This window comes from Gekko japonicus, unplaced genomic scaffold (genome assembly GCF_001447785.1).
Source record: "Gekko japonicus isolate JY-2015 unplaced genomic scaffold, Gekko_japonicus_V1.1 scaffold1306, whole genome shotgun sequence".
Taxonomy (NCBI): Eukaryota; Metazoa; Chordata; class Lepidosauria; order Squamata; family Gekkonidae; genus Gekko; species Gekko japonicus.
In genome coordinates this window covers 96,259-113,630 of record NW_015165278.1, presented here as the reverse complement: position 1 = coordinate 113,630, position 17,372 = coordinate 96,259, and the positions used below count along the sequence as shown (strand labels likewise).

The 17,372-nt window shown below is 46.3% G+C and overlaps 1 protein-coding gene across 1 annotated transcript in view; it reads right to left on the bottom strand.

Moving 5' to 3' along the window:
- The window catches only part of MRE11A (MRE11 homolog A, double strand break repair nuclease), a 48,351-nt gene that overhangs the window by 7,905 nt on the left and 23,074 nt on the right, over nucleotides 1-17,372 (bottom strand). The window contains exons 15-18 of the mRNA XM_015410290.1: nucleotides 14,348-14,422; nucleotides 3,801-3,859; nucleotides 2,586-2,653; nucleotides 1,587-1,665 (exon numbers count right to left, since the gene is read on the bottom strand). Coding sequence (XP_015265776.1) covers nucleotides 1,587-1,665; nucleotides 2,586-2,653; nucleotides 3,801-3,859; nucleotides 14,348-14,422 — 281 coding nt within the window. The remainder of the gene's footprint in view (nucleotides 1-1,586; nucleotides 1,666-2,585; nucleotides 2,654-3,800; nucleotides 3,860-14,347; nucleotides 14,423-17,372) is intronic.

Sequence of the window (17,372 nt, the reverse complement as noted above, 5' to 3'; positions counted from 1 at the left end):
TGCTCCGAACTGAGGCCCGAGCGGCTTACAGCCGCCGGGCCTCGCCAGTCTCCCCGCCCGCCCGCCTGCCAGCCAAGCCTTGTCCTGCCCTCCTGTCCCCTTTGGCAGTGGCAAGGCAGTTTGCAGAGCGTTCCCTGCGCATGCGCAGGAGACGCTCTGTTACTTTTGGGGGGATTTAAGTATCTCCCTGATATCTTTTTCAGGTTTTCAGATTTTTGTGCACACCGGGGGACTGTCCCAAGTGTGCACGAAAATCTCCCCCCCCAGGTGCCCCCATGCGTGGATTTAGGTATCCGCACGCAAGGGGGCACCTTCACTATTAGATATATAGATAAAATCATTAAAAATACAATTCAAAACAACCCAACCCCCCCAATATATTCAACACAAGAACAAACCTAGCAACCAATTTCATCCATCAGGAGCCACGACATACAACCAAAATAGCCCTCTAGTAAACTCAAAGACCGAATACCTGCTTAAGAAAAAGGTCTTTACGACATACCTGAACAACCGGGAATTCCTAAGACTTGAGGTGAACACCAGTTGTTTTGTACTAGCCATTGAGATGACCTTGGACTCTTGATGAAACCGGAGCATGCCGAAAGGACACTTCAGTGATGGGAAGGGGAAATCAACTACAGTATTGTGTCCCACAACAGTTAATCTACTCTAAATATTACCCCTAAATTCTTGGGTATCATCATCAACCCAGAATACAGCTCTCTTGAGCACATGGTGCCTTAGTTCAGACCGCTCTGAAGCCCAAGCTGGCTTGGGAGTGAGGCGTGGGGAAAGGAAGGGATTCAACCTTCCCTCCCACACCACCTTCCCAAGCCAAAACCGCAGGGTGGGGAGGAGCCATTTGCCACAACACGGGACTCCAGATGCACTGACTGCAGCTTGTGGGAACCCACACTGGGGCAAACGGCAATGCCCAACTGCCATTTCTGTTTAGGAAAGTGGCCTTGGAGGGAAGCCCCCTCTTCCTCCTTGCTGCACTCTAGAGCCAATCGGGGCCCCCGGTGCATTGGGAACGTTAGTGGTGTGGCCCCTCCCACTGGCATCACACGTGATTGCAAATTGGGTCGGGCACCTCCGACCTAACTTGCATCCTGTGTATCATTGGTAGATTGGATGGTAGGTTGGCTGTCCTGGATTTCAGCAAAAAACCCTCACAATCACCTTGTTTGGCCCTATGAAAGCTGGAGGAGCAGAACGGCAAAAGATGGCCTCCCTCTGCACTCCCTCTGCACTCCAGGGGGGGTACGTCAGTCCCCTTTTAATCAGCTACTGTGAGGCTCCTTTGAATCGACACTTCAACCTGGACTTGAATAGGGAAGGAAGTCCAGAAGAGGTCCGAGAAGAGATTAGAAGCCAAAAGAACAAAACAGACCGAATGATGCTTTTTGAAAGACTGCCCGGATCTCTTTGATCTTCCGCTTTTACCTGCTACTGATTCTTTTAAAGAGAAGGCTAACAAGAGCACAGAGAAAGGTGTCTCAAAAATATAAAAACAAAGGAGTCGACCTTTTCCCCCCACATACACATCCAAGGAAGCAGAACGAAGGAGGATCTTTTTATACCTCGTCGGACAGAGTCTCAACTCTTCTTGTTGCTTGGCTCTGAGAACTCCTTTTGTTGGGTGCTGCCGAGCTCGACAACCTAAGCAAAAAAAACCCCAGAACGCAGTTTCAGGGAGGTAGCTGGGTTGATCTGCAGCGGTAGAGCAGGATTCCGGTCCAGCAGCACGTTAAAGATCAACAAGATTTCCAGGGTATAACCTTTCAAGATCCCCACCACCCATGTTCCCACGCGGTCACTTCGCCAGAGCAGGCCCTTTACACCACTGACTTAGATAGCTGTTTAGGAAGGGACTGAAAGTAGTTTGGCAAACCACCAGACAGCAAATTTTTCAAATATGCTCAATATATTTAGTTTTCTCATACTCATTTTTTGCATTCCTGCAACCACCAGACATTTGTAGCCTTGACCGTCAAATGCAGAATTTGCGGTCAAAACAATGCAGGCTTCTTGGTGACACCGAGGAATGAAAATAAAACCTCTCGAAAGTGACTGTGTTCTCCACGAGGTGTGGGCCACCAAAGCCAAAAAGCTGAAGTCGAAGGTTGCTGGATTGGCCTGCATCCATCCCAAAGGGAGGTATTGACCTTGCAAGGAAGAGCACTGGGCTACCAATCTTTATGAACTTGTAACTCTGATGGAGGCATTGGGAGAGGATGCCTAATCTTTTCCCCACCCAGTAAATCTGTACTGCAAATCCCCTCCCTAGGGCAATTTTTAACTTTTTCCTTCTAAAAGTCCCAAAAGTGGAGAAAATGTCCCTGGAGGAGGCATTTACAAGCAAGTATCTGTGACCTCAGGGAGACACTAGTTTGCAGAGATAACATCATTTCTCGTTAATGCCACTGTCCCCCCTCCCCCCCAACTGAGTCTGTTCTTAAAATAGAGGTACAGGGCTAAGCGGGGTTAATGCTTCACAATTCCTCACATTTTGTCTCTGGAAGCGCCCCCCAGTCACACATCAAAACAACCTAAAAGCCCCTGGAAACGAGGGTATTAACCTTTGATTTGCTGTGGAAGACGGAGTAAAGGACACTTCTTCCAGATCGGAGTCATCATCTTCAATTACCTGGAAAGGGCAGAAAGGAACAACAGCATTATTATTAATCAGATCAGTGGTTCTTAACCTTTAATGCACTACCGCCAACCAAGTACGTATCATCAAATACACACACACATTGAGTCATTAGGTAAAATATTAGGACGTTGAAATGGCACACTCGACCCCAAACAACTTTACTGGTATAGGTTTAAGAGAATGAAAGAGGCTGTTAAAAGCCTGCCAACCTTTATTTCCGCTTCACTGGCAATTTCTAGAGAACCTCATTTCCCCCTTCGCATCTGTTGTCTTCTTTTTGGACGCTCACCACCAACGCTCCCCTCTAAGCTGTGGAGTCTACTTTGCAAGCTAACTTGTGAGCGAGCGATTTTTCTACTGCACAAATTAATTTGCTCTGGAGCCATACTTCCTGAACTAAGACAAAAATGTGTGAGCTGGAGCTAGCTGGGAGCTAGCTCACACTAACTGGGAGCTAGCTCACACTAACTGGGAGCTAGCTCACACTAACTCAGCTTAGAGGGAACCCTGCTCACCACATATACTTACTCTCACGGACGGATGGAGTTTACTTTTTTTTTCTGCAAGCAAGGAGGAGGCATTTCTATCTGATCCCTTTACTGTGTGTTTTTAAGCACCTGAGGAAGAAATCTTAAGACCTGAGATTCCACCCTCAGGACAAGGACAGCATAACTTAGAAACAAAAACAGTCTCTCTTATACCAGCTGTCAGAAGACACTGCAAGTGGGAAGATGGGGCTGCCCCTAAAATCTCAAGTGCCCCCTTTTCCCCTGCAAAGTTCTGAATGCCCCGCCGAGAGTAGCAGACTGACCCCTCAGGGGATATGGTCCCCAGTCAAAAACTGCTGGCCTCACTGGTCGCGCAGAGACGAATACCAAAATGTGAAGTTTCCTCTGTGTTAAACTGCCATTGTTCAGCTTGTGATTCCTGCCTCTAAAGTCTCTTGCTCTGCTACTTATGCTCTTGCTGTTGATGCTGGTAAAACCACAACTCTGCCCACCTTCTTCCTGTCATGTGACTCTGATGTCACATGACTTCCTATCACACGTTTGCAGCTTCGGAAGACCCAGATTTGGAAATGCTGAAGGCCACTGCAATAAAATATCTGCTGTGTCTTAGACTATAACCCGCTACCTACCTCTGAATAACTCTTGGCAGGAACGTTCCGGGAGGGCTGCTGCCTTGGTGATTTAAAAGCTAGAACCAAATAGAGCAAGAAAAAAATTAGTGTAGACTGTCCTCTTCTATGCATTAAGCTCTACTGCAGAATTTACAGCATCAATACAGTTTTTTAAAAATAACTCATGGAACAGTTTGCAATGCCCAACTGTAATTAAACAGTTAAGAACAGAGAAGTACATACTGTTATTGCAAAAAGGGAAGGCTACGGCTGCATTTGGACAGCAAACGTAAGCTGCAGTTAAGTTAAAGAGTATAAACTCAACTTCTCATATGTCTAACTCCCCTCTTGCATGAAAGAAGGGAATCGTAAAGGAATGAGGCACACAGTCAGTAATGAGCGAGATTTGCGCACAATTTAACTTAATGGTGTTTAAGAACAAAGTCTGATCCCCCCTGGGTTTTCATAGGCAAAAGGCAACTCTTTGATTCCTGAACAACTGCAAATTAGACCAGGCAAACCTCCATAAAATGCATATTATATTTGTAGTTGTGTGAATATTAAAGGGGCAGAGACGAAATTTCACTCACTGATTAAATGTGCCATTGAGTAACATCTACAGTTTGAAAAAAATATGATAAGACACATCAAGTATTGTCAGAGAAAAAGTTGATGGTGACATTAAAGACACTTGATTGATGCAGACGGTATTGTGAACAGGATGTAAGGGCTCCTGTTTTATGCACAACTGCTATTGTAGACTTCAAGACTTTGTGGAGGGAGGACTGTAATTAAAAAAACCTCATGATGCCTAAATGAGTCACTGTGGATACTTAGGAGAGCTTTCACCGGAGAACTGTTGTCATTAGATAACAGAACACACTTGATGTGCTGACATCAGAAACATAAAAAAATCATTTCCAAGGACACTAAGAAACAAGATTCAATAATACCCATCAAACAGTCAACCGAATATAGTAATTAATGGGAAAAATGGATGCATTTGCAAGATTACTGGAAAACAGAACAAGAACTGGGGAGAGTGTTGAAATATCTGCTTGTTAAACTTCACCAGTATTATTTTTATATAGTTCTAAGTAATCTTTACTTGTGGGGGGTTTTTTGCCATCAAGTCACAGACAACTTACGATGATCCTGTAGAGGAGAGGTGTCAAACTCATTTGTTACGAGGGCCGGATCTGACATAAATATCACTTTGTCGGGCCGGGCCATGTGTGCTTTAAAACGTATTGCCAGGTACCAGAGATAGAAACTGTCTAAAGGACAGCAGCTGGTAAGCTCTGAGCTGCTGTGTCCTCACTGCAAGGCCCCATGGGCTGGGAGGGGGGTGCAGAGGAAAACCCAATTAGGCGGACTGGAGAGCCAGCAGTGCAGCACTGGGCAGATGCTCCCACGCTGCTTGACTGCTGCAGATGAGGTTGTTCTGCCGTGCTGAAGCCACAATGGAGTGGCTCCCCCCACTCCCCCCCAATACTCCCTCCCTTGCACCAGTTGCTCGCGGGCCGCATAAGAGGCCTGGATGGGCCGGTTCTGGCCCTTGGGCCTGATGTTTGACACCCCTGCTGTAGAGCTTTCAAGGCAAAAGCCATTCAGAGGTGGTTTGCCATTGCCTGCTACTGTGTAGTGACCCTGGTCTCCCTTCCAAATACTGACCAGGGCCGACTCTGCTTATTTTCCAAGATCTGAAGAGACTTGGCTAGCCTGGGAAATCCAGATCAGGGCAACCTTTACTCGTAAGAGGCCTGAAAGATTTGTATGCCAAATGTCACCATTATTATTCAGAGTTCTAAGTCAGCATTCCAGTCTATCTAGGGGGCCTATCCTAAAGAAATTCATACGAGTGAAGAGAAAATTAATTTTCACCTGTAGTAGCCCTGACTGCCTACTGGATATCCTTGCCATCTTCTAGTATAGTATATAAAACAGTCTCCACGGTGTCATCTTATGCAGTTCCCGAAATCCAAGAACTGTAGCGTCTCAGCCCAAAGAACTACAAAGCACCCATTTCTGAAAATGCAAGGCAGGAAAAGTCTGATCTTTGTTACTAGTGGCTGATACACAGGGATACACTGAGACATCTGCTTTGTACACAGAAGGTCCCAGGTTCAATCCCCAGCATCTCCAGTTGAAAGGATCAGATCATAGGTGATGACAAAGACCTCTTCCTAAGACCCCAGAGAGCCGCTGCCAGTCTGAACAGACAATAGTCACCATCAGGGTTCCCTCTAAGCTGAGTTAGTGTGAGCTAAGCTCACTGATTTTTAGCCTCCAGCTCACACATTTTTGTCTCAGCTCAGGAAGGACGGGCTCCAGAGCAAACTAATTTATGCAGCAACCAAATCAATTGCTCACAACTTTAATGTCAGTGGCTCACAAAGTAGAATTTCTGCTCACAAGACTCCACAGCTTAGAGGGAACACTGGTCACCATGATGGACCAAATGGTCTGATTCAGTATAAAGCTGTTTCTGGTGTTACTGTGTTCACGTGAAATACTCCTGATAACTTAACTGTGGGTTGAAGGGCTAAAAGTGGGACTGCATGTTCCATCTCTCACCCTTCCCCAACCATTTTGGCTTAAGTTCCTCTACCAGTGATTTCCATGAATAATGCTTAACCCTAACCCAACCCTGTCTAACCATTTCATCCTTTGACGTCCCCTTCTTTTACCTTCAGTCTTTCCCAGAGAAGACCCTGATGCTGGAAAAAAATGAAGGTAAAAGAAGAGCCGTCGGGTTAGAATGGATAAAAGGAAGTACTTCTTCACCCAAAGAGTGATTAACACATGGAATTCACTGCCACAGGAAGTGGTGGTGGCTACAAGCATGGACGGCTTCAAAAGGGAATTAGATAAGCATATGGAGCAGAGGTCCATTGGTGGCTATTAGCCACAAGGTATAGATAGGGGCTCTGGGGCAAGTGATGCTCTGTCTTCTTGGTGCTTGGGGGGGGGGTCAACAGTGGGAGGGCTTCTAATGTCCTGGCCCCACTGGTGGACCTCCTGATGGCACTGGTATTTCTGGCCACTGTGTGATACAGAGTGTTGGGCGGGATGGGCCTTTGGCCTGATCCAACATTGGCGTCTCTTATGTTCTTAAGAAGGGGACGTCAAAGGATGAGATGGTTAGACAATGTTATCAATGCAACAAACATGAAATTAAGCAAACTCCGGAGGACGACAAAAGACAGGAGGGCCTGGCGTGATGTATCCATGGGGTCGCGAAGAGTCGGACTCGACTGTGCGACTGAACAACAACAAAACATGAAGAACAATCATGGTTAACACTAACCTGGTCTGAAAACTGAGGTTAAAGCCAAACCCTAGTTAGCTTCTTCATGGTTGTGTTAACACAAGTTTGGATCCTGGTTAAGACTAGTAGTTTGAGGGAATTCATGCTGGAGTGGGGAAGAACTCACAAAAGGAAGCACATCAGCTCTGTTGCCTGCTCTTAATGCCCTTAGCTGCAGTAACGGTATATATAGACTTGCCCTGGTTAGAGAAATACAAGTAATGGAACAACTTTTTATGTGGCTTTAACTGTATTTTATGTACTGATTGTGAACCGTCCTGACCCTGCATTGCGGGGAGGGCGGGGTATACAGGTGATTAATAAATAAATAAACTTTGGAGGAACCTAGAAGTACCTGCATCAATGAATCTAATTCTGACAGATAATGTGGATAAAAAGATCCACAGAATGGGGCAAAGGACAGAAAGGGGTATTGTTCTGTAAGTCTGGGGGAAGCCCCAGGTTTGTAGAAGAATATGAAATATAACAGTACATCTGGAGTTGGAAGAACACAGAATTATAGAAGCAATGTTTGCTACTTCAAGTGCTCCTAAGATGCTATGGGACTACACCGTGAGATTTTGGTAGACATTTTGGAGGTTGTTAGGGAACTCTCCACGAACACTGCTGAGCAAAGCTTTGTTAGTGTCAGGGAAGAGGAGAGGAGAGAAATGTACTTTAAAATAAAGGTTAAAGATAGCATGGAGAGAAGGTAAAGCTGGAGTGGGGGAGAAACAGAAAAGGTCAAAAGGAAAAGCTGAAGATGGGGGAGAACAGAAAAAGGTTAGGGAAGAGACACAGGCTGCTAGGGAGAGGAAAGAGGAATGCAGGTACTGCCAGGGGAGGGGGAGAGGAACATGAGATTCCCCCCCCCACTACCACAAGTCCCCTGTAGGTCTTCCACTTGCTGTCTTCTATATTCCTTCCCTCCCCCACCCTCCATAGTTCATTTTATGGCTTTGAATTACCAACAGACGTATCCATTTCCATGGAACATTTCTAGATGCTACGAGGACTCCCGTGCCATTAAGTCCTAGTACAAGAAGCAGCCCTTAGATATTTCAATCAACTTCAGTGAAGCTTTAACCAGACCATTTTTTAATAAAGTCGATCCACCTGGCTCTCAACAACCTTCGCTCAACTGCACAACTTTTCACAGAGCAGGGGAGGGGCTGCAATGTTGCTGTGGCCAGGCTGAAAAATCATTCAGCCCCAATATGAGAGCGACTCTTTGTCCTGAACAAACTGTCCATTTCTCCCCCCCTTAAAGACAAAACTCAGAGGCAGACTCATTTTCAAATTGATCTGAAGCCGAAATCCTGGCTGCACTTAAAATGTATAAAGTGCACCTCTCATTTGCGTGCTTCACTTTGGCAAGACCACCTCATTCTTTGTGAAATTAAAACCAAAGCTCTGAACGAGAGCCAAGCGCACCTTTATCTATTCCCATCCCATTCTGACAGATGTATTCCATTCATATTTGCGTCTCCCCATCTTCCCGCCCCCGCTCACCACTGAAAGTATTTTGGCAAGGAATCTGCGCGAGTCGGGCAGCGCCAAATAAAACTTAGGACGCAAAGTCTTGTGTGCTGGAGGCAGAGCTCTTCATCATCTGACATAGCAAGCAGACTAGCTGGCTGGTGCCGCCCCTACTCCCAGTGTTTCTATCCTTTTCACCCCACAGTTAACCAGCGCATCGCTTTTCATGTGCCATCCATGTCTCCTCTGCTTATTCTGCCCAGTGTAATACTTCTGGGTTCTAAATGCTTGGAAGAAAGGGCAATGCAGTCTCTGTGAACAGGGAGGGAAGAAAAGCTAGCGTTCATCAGAGACTTTATTTATGACACTTTTCACTGGCCTTTCTCCAGTGGCAGACACAAGGAAGCTTAAGGCCATACCGGAAAGCCAAACAGCTTTCAACGATTTCAAAAACAGCAACGTTTGCCAACATAATCAGCTACTATCCTACCTCCTAAATGAGATTCAGTACCATAGACTTCCTTTTTCAGAAGCTAACCATTTTGGTCTGCAATAGAACACCTAGATCTGAGTCCAGCAGTACCTTAGAGACCAACAAAATTTAGGAGGAAGGACAGCTGTGCCAGAGCTTGTGACTGACCCAAGGTCACATCAGCAGGTGCAAGTGGAGGAGTGGGGACTCAAACCCAGTTCTCCCAGATTAGAGTCCGCACACTTAACCACTACACCAAACTGGCTCTCTGTTACCTTCCCACCGAAGTGGTCCCTATTTATCTACTTGCAATTTCTTGCTTTCGAACTGCTAGGTTGGCAGGAGCTGGGACCAGAGATGGGTGCTCACTCCGTCATGCAGCACTAGGGTCTCGAACTACCAACCTTCCGGTCTGCAGTTCAGCATCTTAACCACTTGAGCCACCACAGCCCTTTCTCAAAAACTTATACTCGGTTCAGATTGAAAGGCGCTGAAAATAAGAAACCATGATAAAGTTACAGACATCCGCTGATAAACATGCACACTTTGCACCGTCGGCCTCCGTCGGCCTCCTATTTGACTGAGATCTGACGTATAAATCCAATCTCTTCTTCCGTGCGCCTCGGCATTTAGTCATGCCGGCCACATGACCATGGGAATGACTATGGACAGCACTGGCTCTTCAGCTTGGAAATGGACATGAGCACCGCATCCCTAGAGTCGGATTCAACTGGCTTTTGAGCAAGGGAAACCTTTACCTTTACCTAAGTTTTTGAGAGTCAAAGCTCTTAGACACAGGGAGCTGTGGCTCTCGAACGCTTATACCCAAGAAATCTTGTTCATTTCTCAGGTACTACTGGACTCAAATATAATATACACTCAGCTGAATGGTTTATTTACTTACTTGATTTATACCTTGCCTTTCTCCCTAACAGGACACCCCCCCCCCCAATGGTTATTCTTCTATTTTCCATTTTGTCCTCATAAACAATCCTAGGAAGTAATCTAAGCTGAGAGTGTGTGACTGTCCCAAGGTAACCCAGAAAACTCCTGACACTCCAACCACTACATCGCACTGCCTCTCTATCTGGTTCAACCTTTCTGCCTTTCTGACATGAAAAAGCCCCAGACTTGACTAGTGGCTGTTCCAACAAGCCAGCAGGAAGGAGCACAGCACTCTTAACATTTGGAGGAGAAGAGCTGCTGCGGGGGGTACAAAATAAGCAAAAAAAGGAGATTTCATAAGGATCTGTCAAGCTAAGGCTACAGTCCTAAGAGCTACTACTGGAGTGTGACTCCCACTGGAACCAGTTAGAATTACTTCTGAATAAACACAAATAGGTCAGGTATGTATGAACACCTACTTGGAGGTGAGTTGGGCTGAAAACAATGACACTTGCTTCTGAGCAAATATGAACAAAGTCTGGATTATAAATTCTCTTCCCTTTGATTAGTCCATTTCCTATTTGACTGAGATCTGACATGGACGTCTTTACTTGTACTGACTGCTACCTATTCAAAATCTTTTGATAATGCATTCACGTAAGTAAACTTAACTACTGTTCACTGGTTTTTGCAAGCTGGAATATAATACCCATTTTTAGAAGGGCAGAGCAAACCTCATGGAATAGACCTTCCCCATCCCACTGCAATCCTCTAAGCTCTTGAAATTCTACTTCTGGGTCACCAGGGAACTCTCACAGACAGCACTGGGGTCGGCACAGGGTGTAGATCAGCAGCCCCCCCCCTCAAGAGTTCCATTACGTCAGCAGAAGAGCACTTTTGGATCCAACTTATTGTAAATTCGATAAAGTAGTGCTTGTGACAGGGGGAAAAACTCTTAGGAATCAATACAAAGATTTCATCCACCTTTAACTTCACAAAAATTTGCTCCGCTCTCCTGTTTATGACTACAGCGGCTTAATGACAGCTCTCCTCTTATTCCAACATGGATGCATAATAATCAAGTATCCTGATATTTTACTATTCCCTTTCAACACCCAAGTTGATTCAGAGCCGCACGTTCTTCAGGTCCTTAGTTACAAAATAGGCCCTTCTTCCTCCACAGAACAAATATATCGCTAAACACAAAATACTCGGTTCAGATTGAAAGGCGCTGAAAATAAGAAACCATGATAAAGTTACAGACATCCGCTGATAAACATGCACACTTTGTGCTCTGACAGCATGATTACCGAGCACCACACTGTGCAGTATCAGCCCCCCGCTGTGCTCCCTCCGTCGGCCTCTGAGGCTGTGTGGTTTAATTTACAATCATCATTACCCCCAACAAAGGAAGAACAATTTGAGCTGCGGAGGTACTCGCTGCAAACCATTTCTTTTTAATGTTCTACAGAGCAACTCCGCATGAACACATTCCTGTGCGACGGCAGCCGGATGCCCTAAGTATCCCATGAGGTAGCAGCAGTAGCAATAACACTTTGTTTGCACAACGACAGATTTTTAACAACATGAAATAATTAAAAACAGTTGCGCAGAATGAATTTCAAGGATTTGAAAAAGGAAACTGACATAGCTCCCCCCTGAAACCAGGCAGGCAATGGCTTTTAAGACTGCGGTAATCTAAGCGAGTCCTTGGCCTCTGGTCAGCATGAAAGGGAAAAGGAACTGGGAACCACCAAAAATCAGGGGAAGGAAGGGGTTCTACTGGCAGGCAACTATGGGATGCTTCTGGACAAAAATGGGCTTCACCTATCAGCTCATTCAGCACCCTGGACAGCTCCCTGTAGGCACTCAGGCAGGAAAAACAAAGAATGGCCAGTGAAAAATGACTGCAACTTGGGAAGGAAAGCTAATCCCCTTACTTGCTTCCCCACATGAAATGTACAAATGCAGCAACAGCAGATTCCAAACAAAAGCAAATAAGTTTATTTGGATATAAAAAAAGGTTGGGTTGGAATTAGTAGTGATCTAACTGCCCAAAGGTCTCATTTTATTTATAAAGCCATGTATGCCACCTTTCTGCCTAATCAAGGGCACCAAGGTCTCTAACAGTTAAAACATAAAAAGAGATCTTAACAACAGTTCTTAAGAACAAGTAAAACCAAAACTAAAAGGCATAAAATAGTAATTAAAACAGAAAAGAGTAAAAGAGCACACAGAATCATCATTAAAACACAGGGTACTAGGAAGAAAAGATCACTGAGTGAATTACCAGATGAAACACACACAAAAAAGCCTTCGCTCACCGGCAGAAGATAGTGGCAGAAGAGGACAGATGAATATTCCTTTAATTTGGGTAAAAAGTTCCATAATTTTGGTGCCATGACTGAGAAGGCCCTCTCCTGGGTTGCCGCCCACCTGATGTCAGAAGGCAGGGACACCTGAAGAAGGGCCTCAAAAGATTACTGTAGAGGTTGGGCTGGTTCAGATGCCAGCCTTCAGGTATGCTGGTCCCCAACCATACCGGGTTTTAAAGGTCAACACCTGCACCTTGAACTGGGCCCAGAAACAAACTGGGAGCCAGTATAGACGGGCCAAGACTGGAGTGATACGGTCCTTTACAACCCACTCCAGTCAATATCACGGCTGCAGCATTCTGTACCAATGAGCACATTTTCAAGGGCAGCCACACGCAGGCAAAACCTCAAACGTAAAAGGGAAATACATACATAAACGTATCAGCTATTTAGATAAACTCCCCAGCAGTTGCAAGTACCTGGTTGTCAGCGTAATAAGCACTGGAATTGAGCCCTCCTTCCTCCTCCAACGATGGTCAAGAACAGAATAAAGGACAATGATTTGGACCGACTTCACACAAGAGCTGCGCCGCGGTCGCGCCTCCCTTTGCCCCGCTTCTATTGGTCAATTTCCCACTCGAAGCTGCGTGGCCGCGTTTTGACTCGCGGTTTTGTGATCCTCAAAAAACAGGATCACAAAACTGCGGGGAAAATCGAGCGAAGCCACGGGTTAAAACGCGGCTGCGTGGCTTTGAGTGGGAAATTGACCAACAGAAGCAGGGCAAAGGGAGGCGCAACCGCGGTGCAGCTCTTGTGTGAAATCGGGCTTGGAGTCTCCTTTCCTAGATGACTTAAATAATGGGACTCAGTAATAAAGGACAATGATTTGGACCGACTTCACACAAGAGCTGCGCCGCGGTCGCGCCTCCCTTTGCCCCGCTTCTATTGGTCAATTTCCCACTCGAAGCTGCGTGGCCGCGTTTTGACTCGCGGTTTTGTGATCCTCAAAAAACAGGATCACAAAACTGCGGGGAAAATCGAGCGAAGCCACGGGTTAAAACGCGGCTGCGTGGCTTTGAGTGGGAAATTGACCAACAGAAGCAGGGCAAAGGGAGGCGCAACCGCGGTGCAGCTCTTGTGTGAAATCGGGCTTGGAGTCTCCTTTCCTAGATTACTTAAATAATGGGACTCAGTCCACCCATTGCTTTAACTCCAGTGGTAAAGTGCGGCAGAACCTGCCCCTCACTTGGTCACGTGGGTTTTTTTCCCCAAGAACCTATCTAAACCTGTGAAGGAGACTGTATGCAGGTCATTCTGGTACTTGGCTGGGTTACTGGAACTCTCAGAGTTTGGGATGCCTGCCTCCATCTTTCTGGAATGCCTTATCCGCTGGCTCTTTAAGCTTTTCTGCCAGCTGGCAACAACTCGGGGTTTTAGTAACACAGACAAAATGGTCCATCTTGGCCAGAGGGAAAGGGAGGGGTGCCCGGCCTTTCACCACAGAGGAACCCTGCAAAGGCTCAACCACTTAAACATGCACACACATGCAACATGTTCGTTCACTTGCATTTTTAAACATACCATCCAAGATAGACATGTTCTTCGTAGAAGTGGATCCCGGACTGTAGGTTCTACTGCTACTTGTCTGCTGTTGACCTGTAACCCCAGTGGGAAAAGCAAAGCAGACATTTCAATTTCCTCCTTCCTCTATCAACTAGAGAGCCCGTTCTGGTACATGGTGGGTGGAGTGTGCCCAGCCTCAACTCTTCACTTAGCCACAAAGCTCACAAAGTGACTCTAAGCCACGGCAACTCACCCTGAGCCTGCCGCACAGGGCTCCGGGGGTGTGTGCAGGTGGCTGGAGGAAAGACCCCAAGTACAGCCCTCTCCTCTCCTTGAGGAAGGGTGGGATAGAGGTGTAATAAATAGTAACGGTGGCTACGCAAACCAGTCAAGTATGAATTCCTGTTGCCTCACTGTATAAAGGCTGCGGATAAAGGGAGGGGTGCCCGGCCTTTCACCACAGAGGAACCCTGCAAAGGCTCAACCACTTAAACATGCACACACATGCAACATGTTGGTTCACTTGCATTTTAAAACATACCATCCAAGATAGACATGTTCTTCGTAGAAGTGGATCCAGGATTGTAGGTTCTACTGCTGCTTGTCTGCTGTTGACCTGTAACCCCAGCGGGAAAAGCAAAGCAGACATTTCAGTTTCCTCCTTCCTCTATCAACTAGAGAGCCCATTCTGGTATATGGTGGGTGGAGTGTGCCCAGCCTCAACTCTTCACTTAGCCACGAAGCTCACAGAGTGACTCTAAGCCACGGCAACTCACCCTGAGCCTGCCGCACAGGGCTCCTGGGGTGTGCGCAGGTGACTGGAGGAAAGACCCCCCAAGTACAGCACTCTCCTCTCCTTGAGGAAGGGTGGGATAGAGGTGTAATAAATAGTAACAGTGGCTATGCAAACCAGTCAAGTATGAATTCCTGTTGCCTCACTGTATAAAGGCTGCGGATTGCAACTAAATAAGTTATGCAGTTCCGCAGGGCCTGCAAGACGGAGCTCTTCCACCAGGCTTATGAGTAGGAGCCGCCACGGCCACTTCCACCACCGCTTCTTTACTGAGAGAGACCACTGGGAGGGTGGGGTAACATCTTTCCATCACCCCAGCCTTCCCCCCTGTGCGCAAGATGTTAGGAGTCTATTTATGCATATGTAGAACTGATTTTAAATTGTTTTAATCTTGTATTTATATTTGTAATTTGTATACTGAATGCACCTGGTGCCTTATGTGAGCCGCCCTGAGCCCGTTCGCGGGGAGGGCGGGGTATGTCATAAAATAATAATAAATAATAATAAGTGGGCAGGCAAGAAACAGAGCCCTTAAGTCAAATCCCTTTCAGAGCCTCTGGGGCATAATGGCAAACCTGGAGTTTCTGAACCACAACACTTGGTTTCAATGGCTGGCACCCCAATAGCTACTTTGGGCAAGTCCCACAAACCCAAGGTTCATGACAGGGCATCTGTAATGGCTACAGACCCCAAAGAGAACATATGAGCAAGCATCAGACAAATGGGGAAATCCTCTGCAAGCCTCTGCAGTCTTTTTCTTGGAGGATGCAAATGTCATCTTGGAAAAGTAAAACGGAGGATATTGTCAAGGTAATGGGATACCTGAAGCTGTGAACACCAATTCATTACACACTGAAGCAACAGAAGATTACAGATTATCTGCATTGGGTTTTTTTTTCAGAGCCCTGCAAAGGAAAGGTATCATATGGGGAAGCGGCTTCCTTGGAGTGTGGAAATCACAGTGTTCTTGAAAGCTTCAATCAGCATTAGAGTGGCAGCTCAAAGACCTTCCTGACAATAAAAAAAAAGCTACAGCATTGGTCACCAGATTGAAGGTCAACCATTCTGATGCTGGGGCTGAGACAGAAGAGCCAACACTGAAGAAAAACAGTAAGATAAGAAGAGCCCTGCTGGATCAGACCAGTGGTAGATCTAATCCAGCATCCTGTCTCACACAGTGGCCAGCCAGTTCCTCTGGAGGGCCAACAACAGGGCAGAGAGGCTGAGGCCTTCCCCTGACGCTGCCCCCTGGCTCAGGGATTCAGAGACTTAGTGCCTCTGAATTTGGAGGTTCCCCTCGGTCACCACGGCTAGTAGCCCCTGATAGACTTATCCTCCATGAATCTATCCAGAGGTTCCCAAACTTATTTGGCCTACCGCCCCCCTTTTCAGAATAAAAATTACTTGGTGCCCCCCTGGAAATCTACCTTCAAGAAGTGGACAAAAAGATGAAGTTTGTGGATCTGCACCTGGATCGTTCCAGCACACCCCAAGGGGCGGTATTGCTCACTTTGGGAGCCAGTGAAGAGCTTTTTACTCCTGTGGCCACCACTACATCCTCTGGCAGCGAATTCCACATTTTAATCACTCTCTGAGTAAAGTAGTATTTCCTTTTGTACGTCCTGAACCTACTGCCCATCAGTTTCACTGGATGCCCCTTGAGTTCTAGTATTTTGGGAGAGGGAGAAAAATGTCTTTGTTACTCTCTCCATCCCATGCATAATTTTATAAACCTCTATCATGTCCCCCCCTTAGTTGTCTATTTTCTAAACTGAAAAGTCCCAGACCTTTCAGCCTTTCCTCATATGGAAGGTGCTCCAAACCCCTAATCATCTTGGTTGTCCTGTTCTGTGCTTCTTTCAGCTCTGCCATGTCTCTTTTGAGATATGGTGACCAGAACTGTACCCAGTATTCCCAATCCCTTTCCTGATAATCCCTAACACAGAGTTTGCCTTTTTCACTGTTGCAGCACACTTGGGTTGACGCTTTCATCGAGCTATCCACGACGACCCCAAGATCTTCTTCCTTTTCAGTCTCAGCAAGTTCAGATCCCATTAGCCTACATTTGAAGCTGGGATTCTTTCTCTCAATGTGCATCACTTTACACTTACCAACGATGAATTTCATCTGCCACATTGTTGCTCACTCACCCAGTTTGTGGAGAACCTCTTGGGGGTGCTCCAACCCCCTAATCATCTTGGTTGTCCTGTTCTGTGCTTCTTTCAGCTCTGCCATGTCTCTTTTGAGATATGGTGACCAGAACTGTACCCAGTATTCCCAATCCCTTTCCTGATAATCCCTAACACAGAGTTTGCCTTTTTCACTGTTGCAGCACACTTGGGTTGACGCTTTCATCGAGCTATCCACGACGACCCCAAGATCTTCTTCCTTTTCAGTCTCAGCAAGTTCAGATCCCATTAGCCTACATTTGAAGCTGGGATTCTTTCTCTCAATGTGCATCACTTTACACTTACCAACGATGAATTTCATCTGCCACATTGTTGCTCACTCACCCAGTTTGTGGAGAACCTCTTGGGGCTCTTCATAGTCAGCCTTGGTTTTCACCATCCTGACTCCCTTGTGTTTCCCTTTTCAGCCTTTTATCTATTCCCCTCATTTTTGTGAAATCCCCTCTTTTGAAATCTAACGTGACAGTCATGGACTGTAGAGGTAATTTGCCATTGACCTGAATGCTGAACTTAATAGCATTGTGGTTACTGTTCCCAGCTGGTGTGACAACCTCTACATCTCTCACCAGGTCTTGAGACCTGCT